Raw genomic sequence first — 25,928 nt, 5'->3', positions numbered from 1 at the left:
GCCCAGTAATGTCGGTAGATATTTCAGAAATAAATTTGATAATAAAGATAGTAACCAGAGTTTCTGCTGAAACATTGAACTTGTTTGGAAGTAAAAAATTAGATTCCATAATTAAAGTGTTTATTCTGGTGTTAAGAGTACAATCTTTCCAAATCACCCCTTAATAAACTAAGTTCTAATTGCTGCCATTAAGAATTGTTGCATGCACCATTAACAAATTGCAGTATGTTAACTATGGTCCCCACTCATGCCATTCTTTTCTTTCATCTTGCCTTCAAGCTTTAACAACTCTTGATAAAATATTTCAGCTGTTTCCATATCAACATCCATCTAGGAAGAACACAAAAGGCCTGTTATCTCAGTGGAAGCTGTAACAGTCAGGTCACCACAATTATTTCCATTAACTAAATAAAAATCAGATATTCTGAATAGCAATGATGTCTGTAATTGATTTATAGGTATCAACAGAATCCTGATCTAGTTGGTGTAACAGAACTAAAACCTCACATACATTTTTATGAAATATGTACAGATACATACACATATTTTGGACAAAGATTTTCAAAAGGATGAAGCTTGGTCTATCTTTAACCCTGAACAAAAAAGGACCTGCCTGGCAGTATCAGAGAAGCTGACACCTCATTATCTCTGAAGAAACGCTAACAACCACTTTGACTGCAGCGATCAAATTCAAAGGGAATGCTACAAAGGCTATCCACATTTCATAATCCACCAGAGTCTATCAGTCTGCTAGGACAAAGGACCCTGCAAACTCCTTTGAAATTCTTAATGTTTGAAACATCAGCAATCTTACGAATCTAGACAAAGGAATATATATTCTTTGTCAAAGCCAAAGTGGAGAGGTGGGAGTCACATGATGCCCCTCCCAACATAAGCTGGGAGGTCCAGTTACACTGACTTGCTGCACTGCCAATCAGTCTGCCATTTTCCACCTAGCAAACAGCAGCTCAGAAAAAAAGCTCAGCCCAGGTTTGAATACCTGGCCCCCACACGTACACTGTTTCTACTGAAACTTAAGCACCTACAAGACTAATTCATCTCTATGTGCCTATCTCATTGTGGAAATCATCTCTACTGGAAAAGTGAATTACCTAGCATAAATTTTCAACCTGCTGACCTCTGTGAAGGAACGCACTATTGGACTTTGATTCTGGACTCTGGGGCAGGATTTTCCCCCTGTCGGGGGCGAAGTTGAAGGACGGGTACACACAGGTGCGCTTCCGATCGGGCGCCATTTTATGTGGGCAGGCCAATTAAGGCCCACCCAGCATGACGTCTGCACAGAAACGCTATGCACTCCCTGTGCAGGCGGGTGGTGGGGAGGAGGGTAAATCCCAAAATCGAAAGTGCGCTGTTTCGCGCAGGCGCACGAAAGAGCACTAAGTGCAGCCTCAGGGAGATCAGCTCTAAATATCAAAAAGCAAAAAATAGAAAAATAAAATTTCCCTAACATGTGCCCTCATGTGACACTGTCACAAGAGTTGGGACATGTCTATATTTTTACCAAAGCTTTATTAAAATTTTTAAAAACCTACATGAAACCTCATCCCGCCCGTGGATGAAGTTTCAGGCTTTTTCTAATTCGCGCCAGGGCTCCTGGCCTGCCCGCCAACCTTAAGGTTGGACGGGCAGGTCCTTTAATTACTTAATTGACTCTGTCAATGGTCTCAATTGGCCTTTGACAGTTTGGCGGGCACGGAGCTGATGATTTTTGAACCTGAAAATTTAAATGGGGCGCGGTAACGTCGGGAGTTCCGCCCGACGTCAGCACACGTCATTTTATGCATCGACTAGCAGGCCCCGGCCCTGCTCGCTACACGTAAAATCCTGCCCCATATGAAACAATAATTCCTTAGTCTGTGGTCTTCGCCCTATAAATCTTTACTTCTCTATCACCCCCTCTTTTATTGTAGGAGTAAAAAGGAGGTTACGTTGCAACTCCTCCTCGTGACTGAGTGTGTGCAAATAAAACTACTCCTCTGAGTTTACCTTCTCTCAAGTTTGCTGTGGGGTTACTGATAGAAATTGGATCCCACCAAAACTGAGGGATTGGTAAATATGTAATTGCTTATAAAAGGGGGAAATCTAAATCAAAACACCTTTATGTTTAACAGAGGGATGGTGAGAGGAGAAATCAGGCTGTTTAATTTAAATCCCTCTCCTGTCTGTAACATTAGACTAATATTTTTGGGAATATTGAAACATAGAAAATGTTTACTTTACCAAGTATTCAGATTTACAGCCTTCAACTGTAATTAAATCCAATGCACAAGCATGGTTCTTTTTTGTTGTAAAAAGTTAATAAAAAGTTATAAATATTATGGTAACATTCACTGGATCTTTGTTGTACTACACTTGTAACCACCTCACCTTGCACGGGGCTATATAATTATTCCCTAATACAGATGTACAGCTGAGGTATTTCATCATTGGGTCCAGTGACTCTGGCTTCTGTGTGAACAACCAAACCTAGAAAATTGAAAAAGAAAAGAAACGGAATAATAAGCTTAATGGGAATCACCATATAAAAAGTTATTTTTCTTTGAAGGACAAAACCATTTGGAAAGTTAGAACAAAATGTGGAATTTCTCTTGCCCTGTACCAACGCTTCACATTAACACGAGTGGTCAATGATTATCTCTCAAATATCGAATCCACAATCTTCAACAAAGATCTAGCATCGCTCCCTAACCTGGTCCTATGGAAAAAAATCTAATGTATTTTGTTTAACTAGGCAGATTGAAAATGGATGCAGGTTATTCACAAACCTTTGTTTACATTCAAAGTGTGGCAGATCCGTAACAAAGGCAGAGATAACCTCTCCACGGATGCTGTCAGATCTGCTGAGTTTTTCCAGGTATTTTTGTTTTTATTCTAGATTTCCAGCATCCGCAGTATTTTGCTTTTATCTCAGAGATAAACTGCCTCCCCACATGCAGAGAATTACCAATAGTGTTCAATAGGCCACTCAGGTGTCTTCTAGCAGCCAATCATTAGTAGTTTAGTTGAACTCTGAAGAGCAGGTCACTATTGCATCCAGAGACCTATGGCCCAGTTAAGGTCAAAAGATGACAAAAAAAAGGTAACATGCCCTTCAATTAAATGATTTAATTATCTGAAAATAATTCACTTTTGTAATGATTTGATTACCTCATAGAACTGATTCATACACCAAAGTTAGCTTTATTTGACACTTTGTAACATGATGGGAGTTTGGGAGACAACAAGCTACTACTAAATTACACTGCAAACTCTAAGAATCCCCTGAACATTGAAGGCAAAAGCTACACAGACTGAGTACACATGGCTAGAAAATGGAAAGCAGGGGTGAGATAACTGGGACTGTATAATCAGTAATAGCTTCTTATTACTTATGTGTCAAGTTTTTAAATTGAAGACTTTTCTGATAAAATTGATGATTATTTTGGTACTTTCTATTTATAATCAGGTTGCAAAGAAACAGAAAAGATATCAGGAAATAAATATTCTCATCAATTTAAGGGATTAAATATTTTATGTCCAGCCTATCTTGTGATACTTTATTGACAACCATCCTATTTATTCTTCAGATTGAAAATATTCCACATCTCACATCACAAATTTATAGCAGTGAAAAGTTGTTCAAAGTCTGTTGTAAATGTTATTTTCCACTCATCCCTGAAAACAGGAATTCATACTGGCGTATGGTTCACATCTACATTCCAGTACCTTACTCATGTGACTGTTCTTTATGTATTAACCCAGTATTGGTAGAAGATTCAGTCATGGCGCATGACAAAACTAACCACGCTTATTCTCTTTCACCACACACTTTCCAGTACAGGTTAATGGAGAGTAAATATGAATTCCCAGGAGCCCTGGATGATTGTGTCCTTGGGACATAAAGGCCAATTAGTATAATCACCCAGCACTTGGGCGAGATCAGTTAGCTCATTACTACCACTGCAGCAACAACTTATATTTATGTTGTATTTTTAACACAGAGAAACATCCAAAGGTACTTTCCAAAAAAGCACAAGGAAATCAGTCACTGAGCCAGGAAGGGTTTAGAGACGGGTTTAGCCAGTGATGAATGAACTGTAGGGTCAAGGCAGCTGAAAGCTCTGCAAGAAATGGGGTAACAAAGGGCACAGAAGAACTTGTGTTGGGACAAAATGCTCAGGAAGGGATTTGAGGAGAATGCAGAGTTAGGGAGGGGAAAAACCATATATAACTTTTTGGACAAGGTCAAGGACTTTGAATTTAATGCAAGGCTGGGGTGGTGGGGTGGTGGGGTGGTGGTGGTGGTGGTGGTGGTGGGGGGGGGGAGGGGAGGTGGTGGTGGTGCGATGCGCAGGTGGAGAAATAAAGTACAGGTGGTTACAGGTCTGTAAACTATGCTGGTGGGTGATGAATTAAGAGCATTGCTTAAAATGCATATTGCACAATATTAAAGATTATCGGCTTGAGTGAACTTTTCTCTCGTACAAGTGTACAACAGAAGCCAAGTGACAAGACAAGCATTTGTTTTTCATTTGCAATTGAACGGAACTCTAAGCTTATAATTTGTAAAAATACAGTTTTATGACCCTTTGCTTTCCTAGTCCTAGCATGGCTAAAATAGTCTCTATGTTACTAAAATACTTTATTGAAGATTTTGACCATTTCTTCTCGAGTTCTCTGCCCAGAGTCAGGTTCCAACCACAGCGCTGTAATCTCCATCATGGCAAGAAGGTAGATCCTGAATCCACCCCAGCTGGAATGGGGATCAAACCCCATGCTGTTGGCAGCAATCTGATCCATACTGCCCATCCAGCCAACTGAGCCAAACGGCCCCCCAAGTTGCTGTAACATACACTTTTAAATGCAAGTTGTAGTCTGGAACCAAGGACAGTGATGGTAGAGGCTCCAATTTGTTTCCCATCATATGGCTGACCAGGAATCTCTCCCACTCTTAGTGCCTGCTACTGGCGTGTGTTGGAAGGATTTACAAGTTGATACTCAACTCGTTTGCCGCATTATGAACACACCTTCCTTGTCCATCAAGTCCTGGAGTGGGACTTGAACCCCAAGCTTCTGGCTTAGAGGCAGGGGTGCTACAAGACCTCCATTTTGACCACCTGTGGGGAGATGTAGTTGGAAAGTTCAAGGGTACAAGATGTCAGGACTAATTTGGAAAAGTGCTTTAACTGCTGAAAGCAGTGAATTAAGTGTGTAGCCTTTTGAATCTAAGGTTATGTTTAGAAATATATGCGGAACCATCTTTTGTCAAAGCAAATAGTAGGCTAGGCTATATAAATGCAGCTACAGAACTCAAAATGAGAACTGGAATTCAATGCACAGCTCTCTTGCAATTTTTAATACTGCTGCAATATTTTAAATTTTACTTCGCAATTCAAAAACTAGAATCGCCTATCTTTGCATACAGCACTGAGGGGAAAAGGCTGTCAACATCACTGAGCAGATTGCAGTAGCCAGTTCCCAGAATGCACTGCCATAAGCACAAGTCATTTATTCTTGGAAAACAAGACTCTTTAGAACCCATATTCTGCCAACATAAATTGTCTATACCTTCCACTCCCTTATTTTATTCCTCCTTGTTCCTTAGGTTATTCTGATATGGTGGACTGTTCCCTAGCTGAGAAGTGGGCTTTTGTTATGTTAAGATTGTTACAAAGGAACAAGGAAAGCAATGAGGGTGATTTGAGAGCTCACAGCTGACTATTAAGTTTATTAAAAAAAACCTCTTGTGAATAGCATTATTGAACTAGCACTACATTACCAGTAGTGTTATAGAAAAGTTTATGTCTTTATTTGTACGGTGTTTAAAGTTTGCATTTCATCTGATGACTCTTAAGGTATATGCTCATAGGAAATTACCTGACTTACTCCATCAAGCAATTTCATTAGCAATGTGTGCAGATGAAGACATCTAATGACTGTCCTTGGGGAATAAGATTTGACCATCAAGGACCTTAAAACTTTTGTTTCACTTAACATGTTGTGAGTTATTGATGATAATAAAGGATTACAATTTTTAAAAATGATTCTCAAAATTGTTATCTTCTTTTTAGACTACATACCAATGCTTCTGTTCCATTGTAAGGGCTCAGAGTAAATGAGTTTATGAATAGACGAATCTGAAGAACAGAACAATTAAACAAAGATTATTAAAAGTGCAAACTCATCACAGTAGCTGTTCTAAATGGCTTGAAAATGTCAGAATATTCTACTCACCAGCCACAGAATGGGGGTAATTAATGTCCAGAAGAAAGGAGGAAAGATACCATAGGTCAAATTAGTCAAAACAAGACCAGGACATACCACACTAGAAAACAGACCCTGGAATCAAAAGCAGATGGAAAGTTAAGTTATTTAAAGTATGCCTATGACCAGTTCCAAAATCCCTTCTCAAGTTTGAAGGCAGCAACATGTTGAGAAAATAAATATTAAGTTGATTAGAAGTTCTTTCGGCAATAAAGCCAAATGCACGCAGAAGGACAGCTTCCTCCCATGATACACCTAGGGCACCCAATCTACAGCTCCAGCCAATAATATTTTAGAACATGTTCTGTTGAAAGTTAAAAGAATCCAGGAATTAATCTTACATTTTTTTTGACAGTGGAGATGACTTGTCTCTATCTTATTTTCCCATGGAATGTAATGGCAGCATTGCTAATCACTGCCTTAAACAAAAGTCACTTGTCTTGCTCTTTTATTAGTCAATGGAGGTGCTTGCTGGAATGTGTTGATATTATTTTCTTCGTCCTCAACCCCATCCTTCCCTTCTTTTCTAGGCTGATTTTCACAAGACATAATAGAAGTATACAACCTGGGCATCAAAACTGTGATTCAACATCTATAATACAACTTGCTATGTGCATGCTCATGGGTGCACACAGGCTAGTCCTATTTTCAGGAAAGTTGCGAAGGGCCACATACCTTGGTGTACATTGCTGTAGTCTTTTAATGGGTAGCAAAATCTCTGACACCCCAATTGGTTTGTAAGTGCTTCATGACTTAAAAGCATATGGGTAAACAGGCCCACTGCATTAGGAAAATATTTACTGATTTATTTCTAAATTGATTCATGTTCTAACTTTAACAATGTTACAAATAGCTTGTTCAAGTTTACTAATAGGTCTCATCACTATCTTTACATCAAGTGTGCTGCAACAATTGACACCAAGTTTACCTTGCTATTATAGTGCTTGTTCAAGCCAACATTCAATAGATCAGTAGCATATTTGGAAGAACTGTAGGATTCCTGGCCTTCGCTATGCTGGTAGTCAGTTAGACTGAAGGCAGATTTCCTTGCATTCCTAGAAGATGTCCAAACTACCTGTGATGCACAACCAGCTTGACCAAGTACAGGTTCCAGGTTTCTTATCTAGAAATAGATATTCTTAATATTAAAAATGAATAGTTTAGCAGTATAACACATTCAATATTTTCCTCATGACTTCTTTCCTTTTCTCATGTTGCCTTATAAAAGGCTGAGGCAATAAATTCATATCTTTTGGTCACATTGGATGCTTCCCTGAACATAGTATAAACCTATACCAATTTTAGGGCCATTTTTTTTCTAATTTTCCTCATTGTAAGCTGTAATTTGCTTTCTTTGGAAAAACAGGAAGTTGAGGGCAAATTTTATACCTGGAATTTCTAAATTTTGGCAGAGGAGATAAAATAAATTAAGTAGATGCATTTTATATGCAAAATGTGAATTATTACATTTTAGAGGTGAAAATACATAAAGAAATTACAATCTATATTTATGACTTTAAGTGTAAATATACAGATCATTAAATACAAGAAGTTGTGCTGTAGAGGTGGAATTGGGCAGGCTTTCTGGTGACAAATAATTGGTTTGGAATTTCTGCTTAGGTCTAATGGAAAACAGAGACAGTGTGCAGTCTGGTTCAGCTTGACAATGGCTGGGAAGTGGGAGGGAATGTGACTAAGGAACGGAAATATTGTGAGTTGGGGCAGCAAAGCTGGTGGACAATACAATGGATTTGGTCTTCCCAATGATTCAACTGTAAGAAATTGTAGCTCATCCAAGATATAGAACAAGCAGTAATGCAGCATAAAGGGTGAAGAGGCTGGGGCGAAGCGGTAGAATTAAGAGTTATCGGTGTATATGTGGAAACTGACCCCGTTATCTGTGGATGATGTTGCCTAGGGGCAATATATAGATGAGGAAGAGAGGGCCAAGTTGAGATCCTTGGGGACTTTGTGGTAACTGCATGAGTCAGGAAGAGAAGCCATTGCTAGAGATGCTTGGGTTATGATTGAATAGATGTTTTTCATTTTGGTTAGAATTAAATGAAAGCAATCCCACCAAGCTGAGCAACAGCAGAAATACACTGGAGGATGTTGGTTCTATGAACCGCATCAAAGTTTGCAGAGAGGTCAAGAGGAACAAGGAGGCATTATGTACACCATAGTCAAGAGTCACAGAGCATGTAGTTTGTAATGGTGGTTTTAGCAGTTTTAGTTCTGGGACAAGGATGGAAACCCAAGTGGAAACATTTATGGCTGGATATTCCAGTCCCATCAGTGGTGGGCATTGTTGGGGCAGGATTGGAAAAATTTGGAGAATGACCAAAAGTCAATTGACTTTTGGCCGCTCTCCAAATTTTCCTGTTCTGCCTGCGATTTCGCCTGCTGCTGGCGGGACTGGAAAATCCTGGCCTTAAAACGTTGAAATGTAGGTAAGAACAGAATGGATTTGGGAGTCGACAATACGTTCAAGAGCTTTGAACTGGAAACGGAGGTTGAAGATGGGCTTGTAGTTTGCTTTTGGATTTTTCTTTGAGCAAGTAGGTGATGGCAAAAAAAAACTGGGGTTTTGTATCTACAGGTAAAGACTATAAAGGAGGAGGTGGAAAGAAGATAACCAATGTAAATATGCCACAGAAAAGGCAATCTGAAAACTTATATTCCCTCTTCCATTCTAAAAAGGTTTGTAATCATTGTTTAAATGGGAACCACAAAATATAGAGTCCAAATTTTTAATCAGATAGCTAGGGATTTGATTCTAAAAATGCAATGCTTATGGTTGATGATTGATTTTCACACAGTAATTTACAGATTAAGGTGCCAATAGACATGAAGATGGAAGCTTACTTCAGCAATTATAATTAGTATTTTATGAGAGAAGATAAAAGGCTTGTATCCCATTCCAGACAATCCTGGCAAGCGGAGACTAGAAAATGGTCTCCAAATACTGGGGTGATATCCAGCAGGGGTACTTGCATCTAGATGGAGTGACCTCTGGCTCAGTGTTTACATTCCCCCCTCAGTCAGAAAGGATGGGTTTGAGTCCCACTCTAGACATCCTTGTGTCATGAACAGATATTAACGTCTATAAGGTTGTTAGAAATTATTTTTAAACTGAAGTTGTAGTAGCGTCTGTATCTACGTTAGGGTCCATGCGTGTGTCTTAATTGGATTGAAACCAGCCAGTCTAGATGCTTTGTACAGTAGTTTTGAATTGTTAATTAGATAAACGTGAGGAGGAGAAGGTAAAGTGTAAAAGGATATGTGAGGCTCCTTGGCTTTGGCTTCAATCTGCCTAGGAGAAGATAAAAACCATGGGGAATGCAATGGGAAACCATTGCAGCTGCTCCTGCTGAACCCGTGGTTCAAGATTTTCATGCAAGGCTTCAGTCAGTACCAGCCCTCTGGCAGCATGCAATGGATGGTCCATACATGAAAGAACATCTACTTGTCATGAATACACATACATTCTTACCAGTAAGAAATGTCCAAAGACATTTGTCATGAAGACCTGCTGTAGTCCATCATCAGTAAGCCAATCTTCCTGGGTGAGCAATCCCTGCCCGGTTTGAAACATGATGAAAACTTTTCTGTTAAAATGAAAACACCATCACAAGATAATATGACTATTAGCTTCAATTTATCTTCCTCACAAACAGATAACACATAGTGTCCCATTCATTGTTATGCATTAAGACATTCAGACCTTTATTCTCAGCTGAATAGATAACTGGAATTCACTTTTACTTGAATTTTAATTGTAGGCTTTGCCAAGAATTAATTTTGCATGCATTTAAATGAGAAGCAATTTACTTCAGCTTTCCATTCCTAAAAAGAGGATTGTGTACTGTATTAAGTTAGCCATCTTATTTGCGGTCATTAACCAATCAATTACATGCTGAGATAATGTGGACATGCTCTTTTGTTCCCCTTGTCCTCTTCAAGGCTCCTCAAACAGATTTTCATAACTTCAACCAATCTACTGTGGTATTGCTCTGGAGTCTAGAGCATGGCAGTAATGTTTAGGAATGAACTAGACTTGTACCACAATAGGCATTGTTTAAATAATCCCTGTGAAATTCAAATAATTGTAGTTGCTTTTAAATTGCGGAGGTCAAACGGCCTGTGAAACAAATCAGGAGGCTGCAAAATAAATTATATGGTTCTCTCTTTCATTTTTAATTTTAATTTTTAAATTTTGTTTCTTCATAGCAAACTGAAACACATCCTATTACCCAGACTGCTAACTTCTACCTCCAGAACGTTGCCAGCGTCCACCAACCCCTCCTCTTCTGAAACCATTATCCATGCTTCTACTACAGCAACAACTTGCATTTATATAGTGCATTTTAAAGCTTCACAATAGCCTTAACAAACAAATTTTGCCACTGTGCTACAAAAGGAAATTAGGATAGATGACCAAGAGCTTCATCAAACATACTGGTTTTAAAGAGTGACTTAAAGGAGGAGTGGAGAGGCAGAGGGGTTTGGCGAGGAAATTCCAGCACTTAGGGCCTCCAATAGTGGGGCAAATTAAGTGAGGGTGCTCAACGGTCCAACATCAGAGGAGCGCAGAGATCTCGAAGTATTACAGGGTTGGAGAGGTCAAAGAGATAGGGAGGGGTGTGGCCTTGGAGTGATTCCGAGTGCGTTGGAATAGTCAAAGGTAGAGATACCCGCAATATGTTCCAAAGTAAAAACAAAAATGCTGGAAAAACTCAGAAGGTCAGGCAGCATCTATGGAGAGAAACAGAGTTAACATATTGGGTCGATGAAAGGTCACTTGACCTGAAACATCAGCTCTGTTTTGGGTATAAGACTGGTGCCTGGCCCAAACCCAATCTGTCCCCATTACTGGGTTAGATTAAAATCAGGGCTATAGATTTAAAGCCATTTACAAAACAGCCCATGCAGTGGATAAGAAAAATTTTAAAATACATTTACGTACATTCTTGTTCAATACAAATCAGCAACTTCAGCAATTATTTATAAACACTGTTGGTACAATACCTGGACAACAGACTAGTTAGAAAGGCTTTCAAACTGAAATGAGGATTTGGCATAATTCCAGCATTTAAGTAGAGACAATCTACATGTTGATACCTGCATCAAAACAAAGTATTAACAAGTTAGTGAAAAGTGATGTTTCTACAATATCCATAAAATGCAGAGTTTTTTTTACTATTAACAATTATTACTAGATTAGGATTACAACTGGTTAGTCAGGCTTTTAGATTACAAATGGGGCTAGACTGAATAAATCAAGTAGAAGTTGATTAAAGTAAGTTAATTAGAACAGGACCACTGAAATAAAGAGCTCTTACTGATTTACATTTCAAAATATTATGGGTTACCTTCCTCCCATCTTCAATTATAGGGCTAAGCAGAGAGAGTTCTACTTTCTGTATCTAACTGTGCTGTATTTATCTTATGAGTGCCTGATGCTAAACTTGAATGCCATAAACAGGGAATATACCATTCACCAGCACCAATATTTTTCAACTCGATGAGCCCAAAAATGTAAAAAATAAAACAACAGATCATACCCAGCAGAGCAGCTGAAAGTTGAGGCAATTTACCACACACAGTTGGTTACAAGACTAGCAGATCTCAGTATCAAAAACACAATTACCTGGAAAAAATTCAGCAGGTCTGGCAGCATCGGCGGAGAAGAAAAAAGTAGACGTTTCGAGTCCTCATGACCCTTCAACAGAACTGAGTAAAATTAGGAAAGGGGTGAAATATAAGCTAGTTTAAGGTTTTGGTGGGGGGGGGCGGTGTTGTAGGGACAAGCAAGCAGTGATAGGAGCAGATAATCAAAAGATGTCACAGACAAAAGAACAAAGAGGTGTTGAAGGTGGTGATATTATCTAAAAGAATGTGCTAATTAAGAATGGATGGCAGGACACAGCTCTAGTAGGGGTGGGGTGGAATAAGACTAGATTTAAAAATAATGGAAATAGGTAGGAAAAGAAAAATCTATATAAATTATTGGAAAAAACAAAAGGGAGGGGGAAGAAACGGAAAGAGGGTGGGGATGGAGTTCAAGATCTAAAGTTGTTGAATTCAATATTCAGTCCGGAAGGCTGTAAAGTGCCTAGTTGGAAGATGAGGTGCTGTTCCTCCAGTTTGCGTTGAACTTCACTGGAACAATGCAGCAAGCCAAGGACAGACATGTGGGCAAGAGAGCAGGGTGGAGTGTTAAAATGGCAAGCCACAGGGAGGTTTGGCTCATTCTTGCGGACAGACCGCAGGTGTTCTGCAAAGCAGTCACCCAGTTTGCGTTTGGTCTCTCCAATGTAGAGGAGACCGCATTGGGAGCAACGAATGCAGTAGACTAAGCTGGGGGAAATGCAAGTGAAATGCTGCTTCACTTGAAAGGAGTGTTTGGGCCCTTGGACGGTGAGGAGAGAGGAAGTGAAGGGGCAGGTGTTGCATCTTTTGTGTATGCATGGGGAGGTGCCGTAGGTGGGGGTTGAGGAGTAGGGGGTGATGGAGGAGTGGACCAGGGTATCCCGGAGGGAACGATCCCTACGGAATGCCACCGGTGGGGTGAAGGGAAGATGTGTTTGGTGGTGGCATCATGTTGGAGTTGGCGGAAATGGCAGAGGATGATACTTTGAATGCGGAGGCTGGTGGGGTGATATGCGAGGACAAGGGGGACCCTATCATGTTTCTGGGAGGGAGAAGGCGTGAGGGCGGATGCGCGGGAGATGGGTCGGACACGGTTGAGGGCTCTGTCAACGACCGTGGGTGGAAAATCTCGGTTAAGGAAGAAGGAGGACATGTCAGAGGAACTGTTTTTGAAGGTAGCATCATCAGAACAGATGCGATGGAGGTGAAGGAACTGAGAGAATGGGATGGAGTCCTTACAGGAAGCGGGGTGTGAGCAGCTGTAGTCGAGGTAGCTGTGGGAGTCGGTAGGCTTGTAATGGATATTGGTGGACAGTCTATCACCAGAAATTGAGACAGAAAGGTCAAGGAAGGGAAGGGAAGTGTCAGAGATGGACCATGTGAAAATTATGGAGGGGTGGAGATTGGAAGCAAAATTAATACACTTTTCCAGGTCCCGATGAAAGCATGAAGCAGCACTGAAGTAATCATCGATGTAAGGGAGAAAGTGTTGTGGGAGGCGGCCGGAGTAGGACTGGAACAAGGAATGTTCCACATACCCCATAAAGAGACAGGCATAGCTGGGGCCCATGCAGGCACCCATAGCCACACCTTTTATTTGGAGGAAGTGAGAGGAGTTAAAGGAGAAATTGTTTAGCGTGAGAACAAGTTCAGTCAGACGGAGGAGAGTAGTGGTGGATGGAGATTGTTTGGGCCTCTGTTCGAGAAAGAAGCTAAGGGCCCTCAGACCATCCTGGTGGGGGATGGAGGTGTAGAGGGATTGGACGTCCATGGTGAAGAGGCGGCAATTGGGGCCAGGGAATTGGAAATTGTTGATGTGACATAAGGTGTCAGAGGAATCGCGGATGTAGGTGGGAAGGGACTGGGGATCGGTGCTGCTTCATGCTCTCGTTGGGACCTGGAAAAATTTATTAATTTTGCTTCTAATCTCCACCCCTCCATCATTTTCACATGATCCATCTCTGACACTTCCTTTCCCTTCCTTGACCTCTCTGTCTCAATTTCTGGTGATAGACTGTCCACCAATATCCATTACAAGCCTACCGACTCCCACAGCTATCTCGACTACAGCTCCTCACACCCCGCTTCCTGTAAGGACTCCATCCCATTCTCTCAGTTCCTTCATCTCCCTTGCATCTGTTCTGATGATGCCACCTTCAAAAACAGTTCCTCTGACATGTCCTCCTTCTTCCTTAACCGAGATTTTCCACCCATGGTCGTTGACAGGGCCCTCAACCGTGTCCGGCCCATCTCCCGCGCATCCGCCCTTACGCCTTCTCCTCCCTCCCAGAAACATGATAGGGTCCCCCTTGTCCTCACATCACCCCATCAGACTCCGCATTCAAAGGATTATCCTCCGCCGTTTCCGCCAACTCCAGCATGATGCCACCACCAAACACATCTTCCCTTCACCACCCCCCCCGGTGGCATTCCGTAGGGATCATTCCCTCCGGGATACCCTGGTCCACTCCTCCATCATCCCCTACTCCTCAAGCCGCACCTACGGCACCTCCCCATGCATATGCAACAGTTGCAACATCTGCCCCTTCACTTCCTCTCTCCTCACTGTCCACGGGCCCAAACACTCCTTTCAAGTGAAGCAGCATTTCACTTGCATTTCCCCCAATTTAGTCTACTGCATTCGTTGCTCCCAACATGGTCTCCTCTACATTGGAGAGACCAAATGCAAACTGGGCGACCGCTTTGCAGAATACCTGCGGTCTGTCCGCAAGAATGACCCAAACCTCCCTGTCGCTTGCCATTTTAACACTCCACCCTGCTCTCTTACCCACATGTCTGTCCTTGGCTTCCTGCATTGTTCCAGTGAAGCTCAATGCAAACTGGAGGAACAGTACCTCATCTTCCGACTAGGCACTTTACAGCCTTCCGGACTGAATATTGAATTCAACAACTTTAGATCTTGAACGCCCTCCTCCATCCCCACCCTCTTTCCGTTTCTTCCCCCTCCCTTTTGTTTTTTCCAATAATTTATATAGATTTTTCTTTTCCCACCTATTTCCATTATTTTTAAACCTATACCTTTTATGCTCTGTTAGTCTTATTCCACCCCACCCCCACTGGAGCTGTACCTTGTGTGTCCTGCCATCCACTCTTAATTAGCACATTCTTTTAGATAATATCACCACCTTCAACACCTCTTTGTTCTTTTGTCTGTGACATCTTTTGATTATCTGCTCCTATCACTGCTTGCTTGTCCCTACAACCCCCCACCCCCACCTTAAACCAGCTTGTATTTCACCCCTCTCCTAATTTCACTCAGTTCTGTTTAAGGGTCATGAGGACTCGAAACATCAACTTTTTTCTTCTCCGCCGATACTGCCAGACCTGCTGAGTTTTTCCAGGTAATTCTGTTTTTGTTTTGGATTTCCAGCATCCACAGTTTTTTGTTTTGATCTCAGTATCAGCCTGTCCTGGAATTTAAAATGACTAAAAGTCATAGACATGAAATGTTATCTGCGGAGAGAGAAACAAAGTTGCCATGTGACCTGTTGAATATTTCTAGAAATTTCTGTTTTAGGTCTGAAATTCAAAGCTGTGCTAACTAATTTGAGGCAATTGTAGACATTGCAACAGTATTGGGTTATGTTAACTTGGTGTTCAAAACTGGCTGAATGGTAGGAAATAGCAAGTGACTGTCAGAGGTGAGATGAGATAGGAAGCACCACAGGGTAGATCTTGACTTTATGCAATAAAAGACAGTGATAGCCAAAGGCCTGTTTTGCATCTCTCCCAATTTTTAATTTCCTTGAAGTCAATGGCTCAAAGCCCAGATTTATCCCGACAGTTTTTAACCTACACCAATGCCCTGAATTTAGAAACCCAATGAAAACTTGTTAAATTTGGAGTTGATACTAAGCTAATAAAATCAGAGGAGGCAGTTCAGAAATTATAGAATGAGTTGAACAAAATATGCAAATTGTCCAAAAAAACAGTGGATCAATATAATAGTGTCAGGTACTGCAAACAGTAAGACTAAACTTACTAAACATATTATTAAACTAAGCATACACTTCTCCATGAATAGCATTGAAATAGCTCAGGATAAATTTGAAATAGGCCCAGGCTCAATGCTCAAAATATTGAAATAATACAGGCTGGTATTCAACCAAGTCAATAGCATGTTGACCTGTGTAATCAATACAAGAATACTAATCAGAGGACATAATGACCAAACTGTGCAGTGCTATGGTCAAACTACAACTCGAATACTGGCTCTCCGAGATACTAATTAGACATTCAAACATTGAACGTAGTGAGGAGATAAGTCACCAAACAATAATCAAACTCACAAAATACAAACTTATTAAAATGAATGGAAATGACTTTATTTCAATTTGAAAGAATGAATGCTTCTCCAAACCTAAGCAAATGCATTTCATTGCAGCTACATAACGTGGCGTGAGAATCTTGTCTCATACCGACCTGCTGGAATAATCGTTGAAAATCACTTTGGCAAATACCAAGCCATTAAATTCATGCCGTATTAACAATATTATTAATAATGATAGTATGGTACCTTTGCCTTATTTCTTTTGCTGCTTTGATCACTGAGTTAATATTTCCAACATCTATTTTCAAAAGGCTGATATCAGCTCCAGGATGGGACAGGAGAAGTTCAGACTTAGCAGCCTCAGCTTTCTGCATGTTTCGACATGCCATACATAGATGGATCTGGTTATCTTCAGAAAGAATGCGTTCACAAAGAGCCAGGCCTATGCCACTGGGAAAGAAATAAAACTGTTATCAACTGGAAGGGTAACACATAGCTGGTGACAGTATTTATATAGTGCAAATAATAAAAATATAGGGCAAAGGCAAGCCGTAATGAGAGAACACCCTTGCAAAAGATGTTAAGCAGGTGTGGGCACTTAGAGGACAGTATTAGGAAGGAGGCAAAAAATTCAAAGCTTTTGTTAGTGCTATATTGCAACCTCAAGAAAGTCTTTAAACTTGTTAATTGTTTTACGTCATTAATGCACTTAAAAATTTACACCACAGAAGCTACTCTTGGAAAAAAAAAATGAGGACAAAATATCACTTGTATAGAATGCAGTGTAGATATCCGGAGAAGATTGCGCGGTCAGAAGAAATTGCATTAAACTGCAGTTTCTGCCTGTGAAAAAAATTACAACTGAACAGGCAGCTGAAGGACCTCTAATACCAGGACCTACTTTAAGCACTAACAAAGTTTGCAAGGGGAAACGGTTTCTGATATTCTGACAATCTTTATGTTCAGTATTTGAGTAACGAAGCAATTATCCCACAAGTTTAAACTTCCAATTTAGTAGCATACAAAGTCTGGGATGCTCATCAAACCAACATTTACTTCACTGCTCCATTTTATCAAAGCTGGAAGTAGTACTTGCACTGCTGTTAACTCCACTATTGTTAGCAGTGTACATAACTCCTTGTAAAACTACAAAGTCCATATCTTTTGCATTATGATTAATTTTGTTAGCAATGATTAAAATAGTGCTGAAAACTGAATGACACAGGTTAGTTGTGAAGAAAAAGTTTCTAAAATGGAGTGAATCAAATTTGGCTGAAGACCGGCATCTATGATGCTGGCGATCTCAGGTGGAAGCTGAGACATGGATCATCCACTCAGCACTTCTGGCTGAAGATGGTTGCAAATGCCTTGTCTTTTGCACTGGCTAGGAACACGGCAAGTTCTGGAGCACAAATCTTCAACATTATTGCTGAAATATTGTCAGAGCCCATAGCCTTTGCAGTATCTAGTGCCTTCTGCTGTTTCTTCATACCACGTGGAGTGAATCGAATTGGCTGAAGACTGGCATCTGTGAAGCTGGGACCCTCCAGAGGAGGCCAAGATGGATCATGCACTGTTGCAAATGCTTTAGCCTTATCTTTTGCACTGATGTGGGGGCGGGGGCGGGGGGGGGGGGGGGGGGGGGGGGGGGGGGGGTGCTCCTCCAACATTGAGGATGGGAATATTCATGGATCCCCCTCTTACAGTGAGTTGTTTAACTGTCCCATCACCATTCATGACTGGATGTGGCAGGACTGCAGAGCTTTGATCTGACCTGTTGGTTGTGAAATTGCTTAGCTCTGTCTATTGCATGCTGTTTCCACTGTTTAGCATTCTTGTAGTCCTGTGCTATAGCTTCTTCAGGTTGGCACTTCATTTTTAGGTATGCCTGGAGCTGCTCCTGTTATGCTCTCCTGCAATCCTCACTGATCCAGGGTTAATCCCCTGGCTTGATGGTAATGGTAAAGGGAGGCATATGCCAGATCATGAGATGCCAGACTGTGGTTGAATACAATTCTGCTGCTGCTGATGGATACTGTGTTTTGAGCTGCTTTATCTGTTCTGGATCTATCCTGTTTAGCACGGTGGTAGTGCCACATAACACAAGGACGGCATCCTCGGTGTGAAGTCATAACTATGTCCCCAGAAAGACTATGTGCTGGTCACTTGTACCAATACTGTCATGTACAGATGCATCTGTGACAAGTGGATTGGTGAGGATGAAGTAACGTAGGTTTTTCCTTCTCGCTGGTTCCCTCATCACCTCCTGTAGATCCAGTTTGGCAAATGTGTCCTTTAAGAATCGGCCAGCTTGGTCAGTAGTGGTGCTACTGAGCCACTGTAGTTGATGGACCATGAAGTTCCCCTCCAGAGTACATTTTGTGCCTTTGTTACCCTCAATGCTTCTTCCATGCGATGTTCAACATGGGGGAGCACTGGTTCATCAGTTGAGAGAGGGCAGTAGGTAGTAATCAGCAGGACGTTTCCTTGCCCATGTTTGACATGATGCCATGAGACATCATGGCATCCAGTGTTAATGTTGAAGACTCCCAGGGTAACTCTCTCCTGATTGTAAACGTACTGTCCAACCACCACCTCCGCTGAGTCTATCCTACTGGTCATATTGGACAAGGATGATGATGGAGGCTTCTGAATGTTCCAATGAGTGTGACGATGTCAGATTTTTGCTTGACAAGTCTGTGGGAATAGCTCTCCCAATTCTGGAATAAGCCTCCAGATGTTAGCAAGGGAGACTTTGCAGGGTTGACTGAGCACAGTATGCTGTGCCACTTCAATGCAACTGTCTGGTTTTATTGCTTTTTGGCCTTTCTGTAGTGGTTTAGTACAACTGAGTGGTTTGCTAGGCCAATTTAGAGGGGACTTAAGAGCCAAATACATTGCAAGGGTCTGGAGTCATATGTAGGCCAGATCGGGTAAAAATGGCAGCTGAACTAGGTGGGTTTATTCGACAATCTGATAGCTTCATGGTCACCATTACTGGGACTAGCTTTTAATTCCAGATTTTTTTTCTTAATTGAACTTAAATTCCACAAGCTGTCATCGTGGGATCTGACCTCAAATCCCTAGAGCATTAGCCTGGGCCTCTGGATTACTAGTCCAGTAACATTACCACATGCCAGCTCCACTCAGCTATAGATCTCATTACAGTCTTGGTCTAGACATGGACAAAAGTAAAGAATTGAACTCAAGAGGTGAGGTGAGAGTGACTGCCCCTGACATCAAGCCACCATTTGACCAAGTGTGGCACCAAATAGCCTTCGCAAAACTGAAATCAATGGGAATCAAGGGTAAAGCTCTACTAATTAGCATCATATCTAGCATAAAGGAAGTTAGTTGTTGGAGGTCAATCATCTCAGCCCCAGAACATCACTGCAGGAGTTCCTCAGGGTAGTATCCTAGCCCAACCATCACAGCTGCTTCATCAATGGCCTTCCCTCCATCATAAGGTCAGAAGTGTGGATGATGATTGCACAATGTTCAACACCATTCATGACTCCTCAGATACTGAAGCAGTCCCTGTCAATATGCAGCAAGACCTGGACAATACTCAGGTTTTGGCTGATGTGGCACGTGACAATTCGTGCATTGCAACAACTCACCAAGGCTCCTTCAACAGCACCAACAAAACCTGCAACCTCTACCACCTAGAAGGACAAGGGCAGCAGATGCATGGGAACACTACCAGACACACACACTATCCTGACTTGAAACTATATCGCTTTTCCTTCTACGTTGCTGGGTCAAAATCCTAGGACTCACTGGCTAAAAGCATTGTGGCTGTACCTATGCCAGATGGATTGCAATAGTTCAAGAAAGCGGCTCATCCCCACATTGGTAGGGGAATTAGGGACGAGCAATAAATTCTTGACCTTGCCAACAATGCTCATATCCCGTGAAAGATTTAAAAAACAATCTGAAACACAGTGGCAAGGGACTCTGGCAGGCTATCTCACACCAACTTGGGTTTGGTACTAGGTACAGTACATTGTCAACAGAGCTGAAAAAGTGTTTTCGGGGGTTTGTTGGGATTTTTAGAAACTTTTAAATAAGTCCTGCGTCAGACACTCGAGCCAGTGCTCTCGACACATAAAAATGTACTAGTTCAGGAGTGGTTCACATAGGATAAGCATTATACTGGAGATTTGTGTAGCCACAGCTAAGATGAACATAATTTACTTTGGGATTGTAGGATCTGATTTTAAAAGTTTTTTGCTGCAATATATTACCACCTCAAAACACATCTTCTGATTGGTGTACACATTAAGTCAACTTCAGGGGCATGCAGTTTGAGAGTTATAGTGAACATTTAGATGAAGGCAACATTTTAAAGCTGGAACAAACCTAGTAAATTATAATTTCATATGTACTCCATTCACAAATATTATCCAATGTCTGGTTATTATTTTATATTAAATGTACTTGACTATGGCTTCAAACTAACTTGAAACAATTGGGCTGGTTACAGTAAAAGCAGCATTTTGTTTTTAGAAATAATTAACTTACATTGCTTTTCATGCCACAGCCAATGTGCAGTCATGATTTTAATGTAGAAAAATGCAGCAAGCAATTTGAACATGAAAAGACCTCACAAATAGTAATTAAATAAATGACCAAATCGTGGCTCATATTTTGCAGTCAGCAGTAAGCAAATGGCACCAGCCATTCCATACACTAACACTTGCCTACAGACTTCCTTTGGGCTTTTGCCCTGGAACTTGCGGTGATTAGAAATCCTTTTCAGCACGACGCCCTCCACAAAGAACCTGGGAGCTGTGTGAAATGGGCAAGCAATCTATCCTTAACAAATCACATTGAAGAATTCTCAATGAGAGGGGCAGAGTCTGAATCATGGAGTGTAAATTAGAATATTAAATTCAATATCAAAACCGGTACAGAAAGTGAAATAATGAGGGAACAAGAGATGGGATCAAGAGAGATTGATAAAAGAGACAGAAAGAGAAAGTAAAATAAGGTTTATTCAAATTGTCACTTTTTAAAAACATATCCAGCAGTTAATAAAATTTGACAGAATGAGATTCTACACTGAGAAAAGTTGATTTTCGGTGCTAAAGAGGTTTGGCAGTAATTAAGACTCACCATGGTGTTAAAATTTTACTTACACAGAAATGGACAAGCTTATTTTTTTTCTGGTGTGTTTAGTTGGTATCTATCACGTAGGTACTGCAACTTCTCACCTTCCTGTGCATTTGAATGCAGAATCTGTTGATGAGATACTGATATACCAAAGTTTCTGGAGGAGCAGGGCAAATCGGACAGTAACACCCTGCTTTCCATGTTTTACTTGCATGTGTAGCCACTGAGAGTTGCTGTCCGATTTACTCTTTTAACAATGTTGATCACCAATAGTCTAACTATTATTTATATCACAAAATCCAGGTCAATCTGTCTTGGTGATGCTGGCTAAGGGAGAAATGTTGGTGAGAACACCAGAGGAACGTCCCTCCTCTTCATCAAAGAGGACAACACCATCCACTTGACAGGTCCAGTTTCAAAACACTGCACCAATAATCTTTCACGTGAAACCAATTAAACCAAATCAACAAAATTGGGATAAATCAGGCACAGCTCCTAATTCAGGTCAGCTGTAAAACCAAGAACAAAATTTAAAGGAACCTTACAAACTTTAAATCAAAATGTGATTAAAGGGGTCAACAAAACATCCCAGTCCCCGCGGTGCCCACCGAGCACGGAAGGCCTCGAGCATGTCAGCAGACACCGCGTGCTCCCTCTCCAGGGACATCCGGCAGCGAACGTAGCCGCGGAAGAGGGACAAACAATCGGGCGGGACTCCCCCGTCGATCGCCTGCTGCCTGGACCTGTTAATGGCCAACTTGGCCAGGCCCAGGAGCAGGTTCACGAGGAGGTCCTCCTCCTTCCCGACCCCCTTCTGCACCGGGTGCCCATAGATCAGGAGCGTGGGGCTGAAGTGCAAACAAAACATCAGTAAAAGGTTTTTCAAGTAACTAAAAAGGGAGTGCAGCCTACAACACCCTATATATGCATGGTCCACGGACTCCACAAGACCGCAAAAAGGGCACGTGTCCCTGCACCAATGGTGAAGCTGCCTCTCAGACAACCCATCCTATTTTTGATTGAACCAATAAAACACTGGGTTGCAGCTCTACAGCTCATCTGAGAAAGATCCACTAATATATAATTCTGCCAATGAAATCCAATCAGGACTGAAGAGGCTTATGTTAAAACTAAATAATGGGCAGAATTTTTCGTTTGACGTGTGGGGGGCAGGCTCCGCATGTCCACGTGTAAAATGGCGCATGATGACGTCAGGCAAGTGTCCCAACGTCACGCGCTGGGTGGGTGCGTGATGAAGTCTGACGCGCTCCTGCCATTAATTAACAGGCCACTTAAGGCCCTTTAATCTACAATCAGCACCAGTGCCCGTGCGATCGTCAGGTCAGCACACGGGCAAAACGGGCAGGACACATTTCTATTAATTTCTATTATTTATTGGAGGAAGTTTTTCAAACTTGCCTGTGTGATCTGCAGTACTTCAGAACGCATGCCAGCAGCTTCTTCTGGACTTTAAACCTTCAGGTCAGCACTCTGCAGTTAGGAATCTTTTCCGGGCCTGCAGGTTTCAGGAAGCCTTCCCTTAGCCTGGGTATAGGAGCAGATCTGTCCACTGGAGGCAGCCCCTCTGAAGAGGAAGGGAGGGCTAGGAGGAGGAGGAGGCCAAGGGTGCACATTAAACCTCCAGGGGAGCCACCTTTGGGAGTACAGGCACAAGGGGCGCAGGGCCAAGAGGTAGTACAAGGAGGAAGGGGCTGCAGAAGACGCCACTATCCTGCTGCCAGGGTATACAGGTGGCGAAGCAGCTACCTTAATATGTCTGAGGCGCAGTGCCGAAGGAGGCTCCGACTGTCAAGGGAGACAGTGAACCATATCTGTCAGATGATTGGGCCTGAGATCTTCGTTAACTGTGTGGGTGGACACCCCATGCCAGTGGCTCTAAAGGTCACAGCTGCCCTCCTTCCTGGGCTTGGTGGGTGAGCTTTGTGGTGTCTCCCAATCACACTTGTGTCCAGCAGGTCACAGACACTCTGTTCAGGCGTGCATTGACCTTCATCCACTTCCGTTGGAACCAGACAAGCCAGACACAGCGAGCCAGAGGCTCCGCAGCGATTGCTGACTTCCCCCGCTTCCAGGGTGCGAAAGACTGTACAAATGTGGCTATCAAGGCGCCAGCAAGTGAGCCCGATGCCTTCAACAACAGGAAGGGCTTCCACTCCATGAACGTGCAGATAGTATGTGACCACAGGATGCTGATTCTATAAGTCTGTGCAAGGTACCCAGGCAGCTCCCATGACACCTACATCCTCCGACACTCCCAGATACCGGGTCTCTTCAGTGCTCCGGCCCGGCTTGATGGATGGCTGCTGGGTGACAAGGGCTATCCCCTCAGAAGGTGGCTCATGACGCCTCTCCGCTATCCAAGAACAGAAGCTGAGCAGCGCTGCAATAGGACCTACACCACCACAAGGGCACGTTTGGTCATGTGGGGGGCCTCTTCCTCCCATCTGGGGGAACCAACACCTCCCACCGTGCTGCCACCTCCTCGAAGAGGGCAGCAAGGCAGTCATCAGAAATACAAGGGACGCATTGGCCCCCCCCCCGCTGCCCTGCCCACCTGAACCCCTTTGCTGCGGCCTGGAACTGGCCATTGTGAGCAGCCGACAAAAGGCTGCTAGGCCTTTTGTTAAACAGACTGCCGGGTTTCCACTGTACCCAGCGGTCTGTGCACACCCGCTGCTACCCGCACACTCCTGCTATCCACAGGAGCCAGCAAATACGCTGTGTAGGCCTTAATTGGCTCACCTGCATAAAATGGTGGAGCAGACCCAATCGCAGGTGCCAACTGGGTCCTCGCCCACCTGTGCCCGCTCTCTCTTCCCCGCCCGCTCCATCACTCCCTACATCTCAACCAACTCCCACGGCACCATGCAACTGCAGAAGGTGCCACACCTGCCCCTTTACTTCCCGCCTTCTCACCATCCAAGGACCCAAACACTCCTTTCAAGTGAAGCAGCACTTCATTTGCACTTCCCTCAATTTAGTCTACTGCATTCGCTGCTCCCAATGTGGTCTCCTCTACATTGGAGAGACCAAACGCAGACTGGGTGACTGCTTTGTGGAACACCTTTAGTCTGTCTGCAAACATGACCCACACCTTCTGTCACTTGCCATTTCAACACGCCACCCTGCTCTCATGCCCACGTCTGTCCTTGGCCTAGTGCAATGTTCCAGGGAAGCTCAACGCAAACTGGCGGAACAGCACCTCATCTTCCGATTAGGCATTTTACAGCCTTCTGGACTTAACATTGAGTTCAACAACTTCAAGTCATGAACTCTCTCCTCCATCCTCACCCCCTTTTTGATCCCCTTTTTTCTAATTATTATAATATTTTTTTTTCTTTTCCCACCTATTTCTATTTCATTGTTTTATCTCCAACTTTTAGCCTATTTCGATCCCTTCCCCCCACCCCCATGAGGGCCATCTGTCACTTGCTCATCCTGCTTTCCACCCTTTGGCACCATTAGCACATTCCTTAGATAATATCAGCACCTTTGACATCTTTAGCAATCTCTCCTTTGCCTCCAACTATCATTGGCCCTCTATCCAGCTCCGCCTGTCCCACCCCCTTTAAACATCTTATATTTCACCACATTTCTATTTCTCTTTAATTCTGATGAAGAGTCATACAGACTGGAAACGTTAACTCTTGTCTTCCTCTCCACAGATGCTGTTGGCCCTGCTGAGTTTTTCCAGCAATTTTTGTTTTTGTTTCAGATTTCCAGCATCCGCAGTATTTTGCTTTTATCCCTTTGACTCCAGTTTTGCTAAGCCTCCTGGATGCCATACTCACCAGGTCCAATGCTGCCTTGACTCTCCAAGGGCAGTCACTCTCATCTCCCAGTCTCAACTATTCCACCTTCCCTGGATAAGGAGGTTTCAATCCCACCAGGGTCCCAGCCCAGCGCCATCCATAAGACGACGCAGGAGCAGAAATTAGGCCATTCGGCCCATCGAGTCTGCTCCGCCATTCAATCATGGCTGATAAGTTTCTCAACCCCATTCTCCCACCTTCTCCCCATAACCTTTGACCCCCTTACCAATCAAGAACTTGTCTATCTCCGTCTTATATACACTCAATAACCTGGCCTCCACAGCCTTTTGTGGCAATGAATTCACCACTCTCTGGCTAAAGAAGTTTCTCCTCATCCCAGCCCGGCGCCATGGTTACCTAAAACAAAAACAAAGCTACCTGGAAAAACTCAGCAGGTCTGGCAGCACCTATTACCATGATTACCTGTTGGCTCCCGTAACCAGGACAACCCTGCGCCCTGCCATTGCTCGGGAAACGGCCTCCTCCGCCATCACCTTCGCGCGGTCAGTTTCCACCCCACCCCCTGCCCGCCCGCCTGCCTTAGTCAAGCCGGACTCTGCTCCTCGCTTCAACTCCTCCAGCCACCCGGTGGCCCCAGCTCCGAATCCGCTCCCAATCGGACCACCGGCTCCGTCACCGGCTCCTCCCCCTCAGGCCACAACCCGTCACCACCGGGGTGGCAGCCAATCGCTGCGGCGAGCGCCGCCCGCCAGCGGGCGAGAGCCAATCGGTTCGGCCGGTGGGCGGGCTCTGGGCTCTGGAACTCAGCG

At 43.0% G+C, this 25,928-nt stretch overlaps 1 protein-coding gene across 2 annotated transcripts; it reads right to left on the bottom strand.

Annotated features, from left to right (window-relative positions):
• Positions 1–106: 106 nt before the first annotated feature.
• hsd17b7 (hydroxysteroid (17-beta) dehydrogenase 7) lies at positions 107–25,820 on the bottom strand. Of its 2 annotated transcripts, none has more exons than XM_041208499.1 (9): positions 25,698–25,820; positions 16,457–16,660; positions 11,296–11,388; positions 9,761–9,875; positions 7,196–7,390; positions 6,238–6,342; positions 6,084–6,140; positions 2,392–2,490; positions 107–330 (listed from the first exon to the last, which is right to left on the bottom strand). In XM_041208499.1, exons 2-9 carry the CDS (start codon positions 16,597–16,599, stop codon positions 229–231), a joined length of 909 nt encoding a protein of 302 aa, XP_041064433.1. In that variant the 5' UTR covers positions 16,600–16,660; positions 25,698–25,820; the 3' UTR covers positions 107–228. The 2 variants fall into 2 exon arrangements, with proteins under 2 accessions (XP_041064433.1, XP_041064432.1); XM_041208498.1 differs by lacking the exon at positions 25,698–25,820 and adding an exon at positions 25,582–25,692.
• Positions 25,821–25,928: the final 108 nt, after the last annotated feature.

The sequence above is a fragment of the Carcharodon carcharias genome, chromosome 16 (genome assembly GCF_017639515.1).
Source record: "Carcharodon carcharias isolate sCarCar2 chromosome 16, sCarCar2.pri, whole genome shotgun sequence".
Classification (NCBI taxonomy): Eukaryota; Metazoa; Chordata; class Chondrichthyes; order Lamniformes; family Lamnidae; genus Carcharodon; species Carcharodon carcharias.
This window is presented reverse-complemented; position numbering and strand designations above follow the sequence as displayed.

What these genes read in the sequence shown, in the direction of transcription:
- hsd17b7 (XM_041208498.1), bottom strand. Translation starts at nt 25,649, where the DNA reads ATGGCGGAGGAGGCCGTTTCCCGAGCAATGGCAGGGCGCAGGGTTGTC. An exon ending in GCAAAAGAAATAAGGCAAAG is followed by an intron (nt 11,389 to 16,456) that starts GTACCATACTAT and finishes GTTTTGATGCAG; the next exon opens with GTATCAACATGTAGATTGTC. An exon ending in ATTATATAGCCCCGTGCAAG is followed by an intron (nt 331 to 2,391) that starts GTGAGGTGGTTA and finishes TGTTCTTCCTAG; the next exon opens with ATGGATGTTGATATGGAAAC.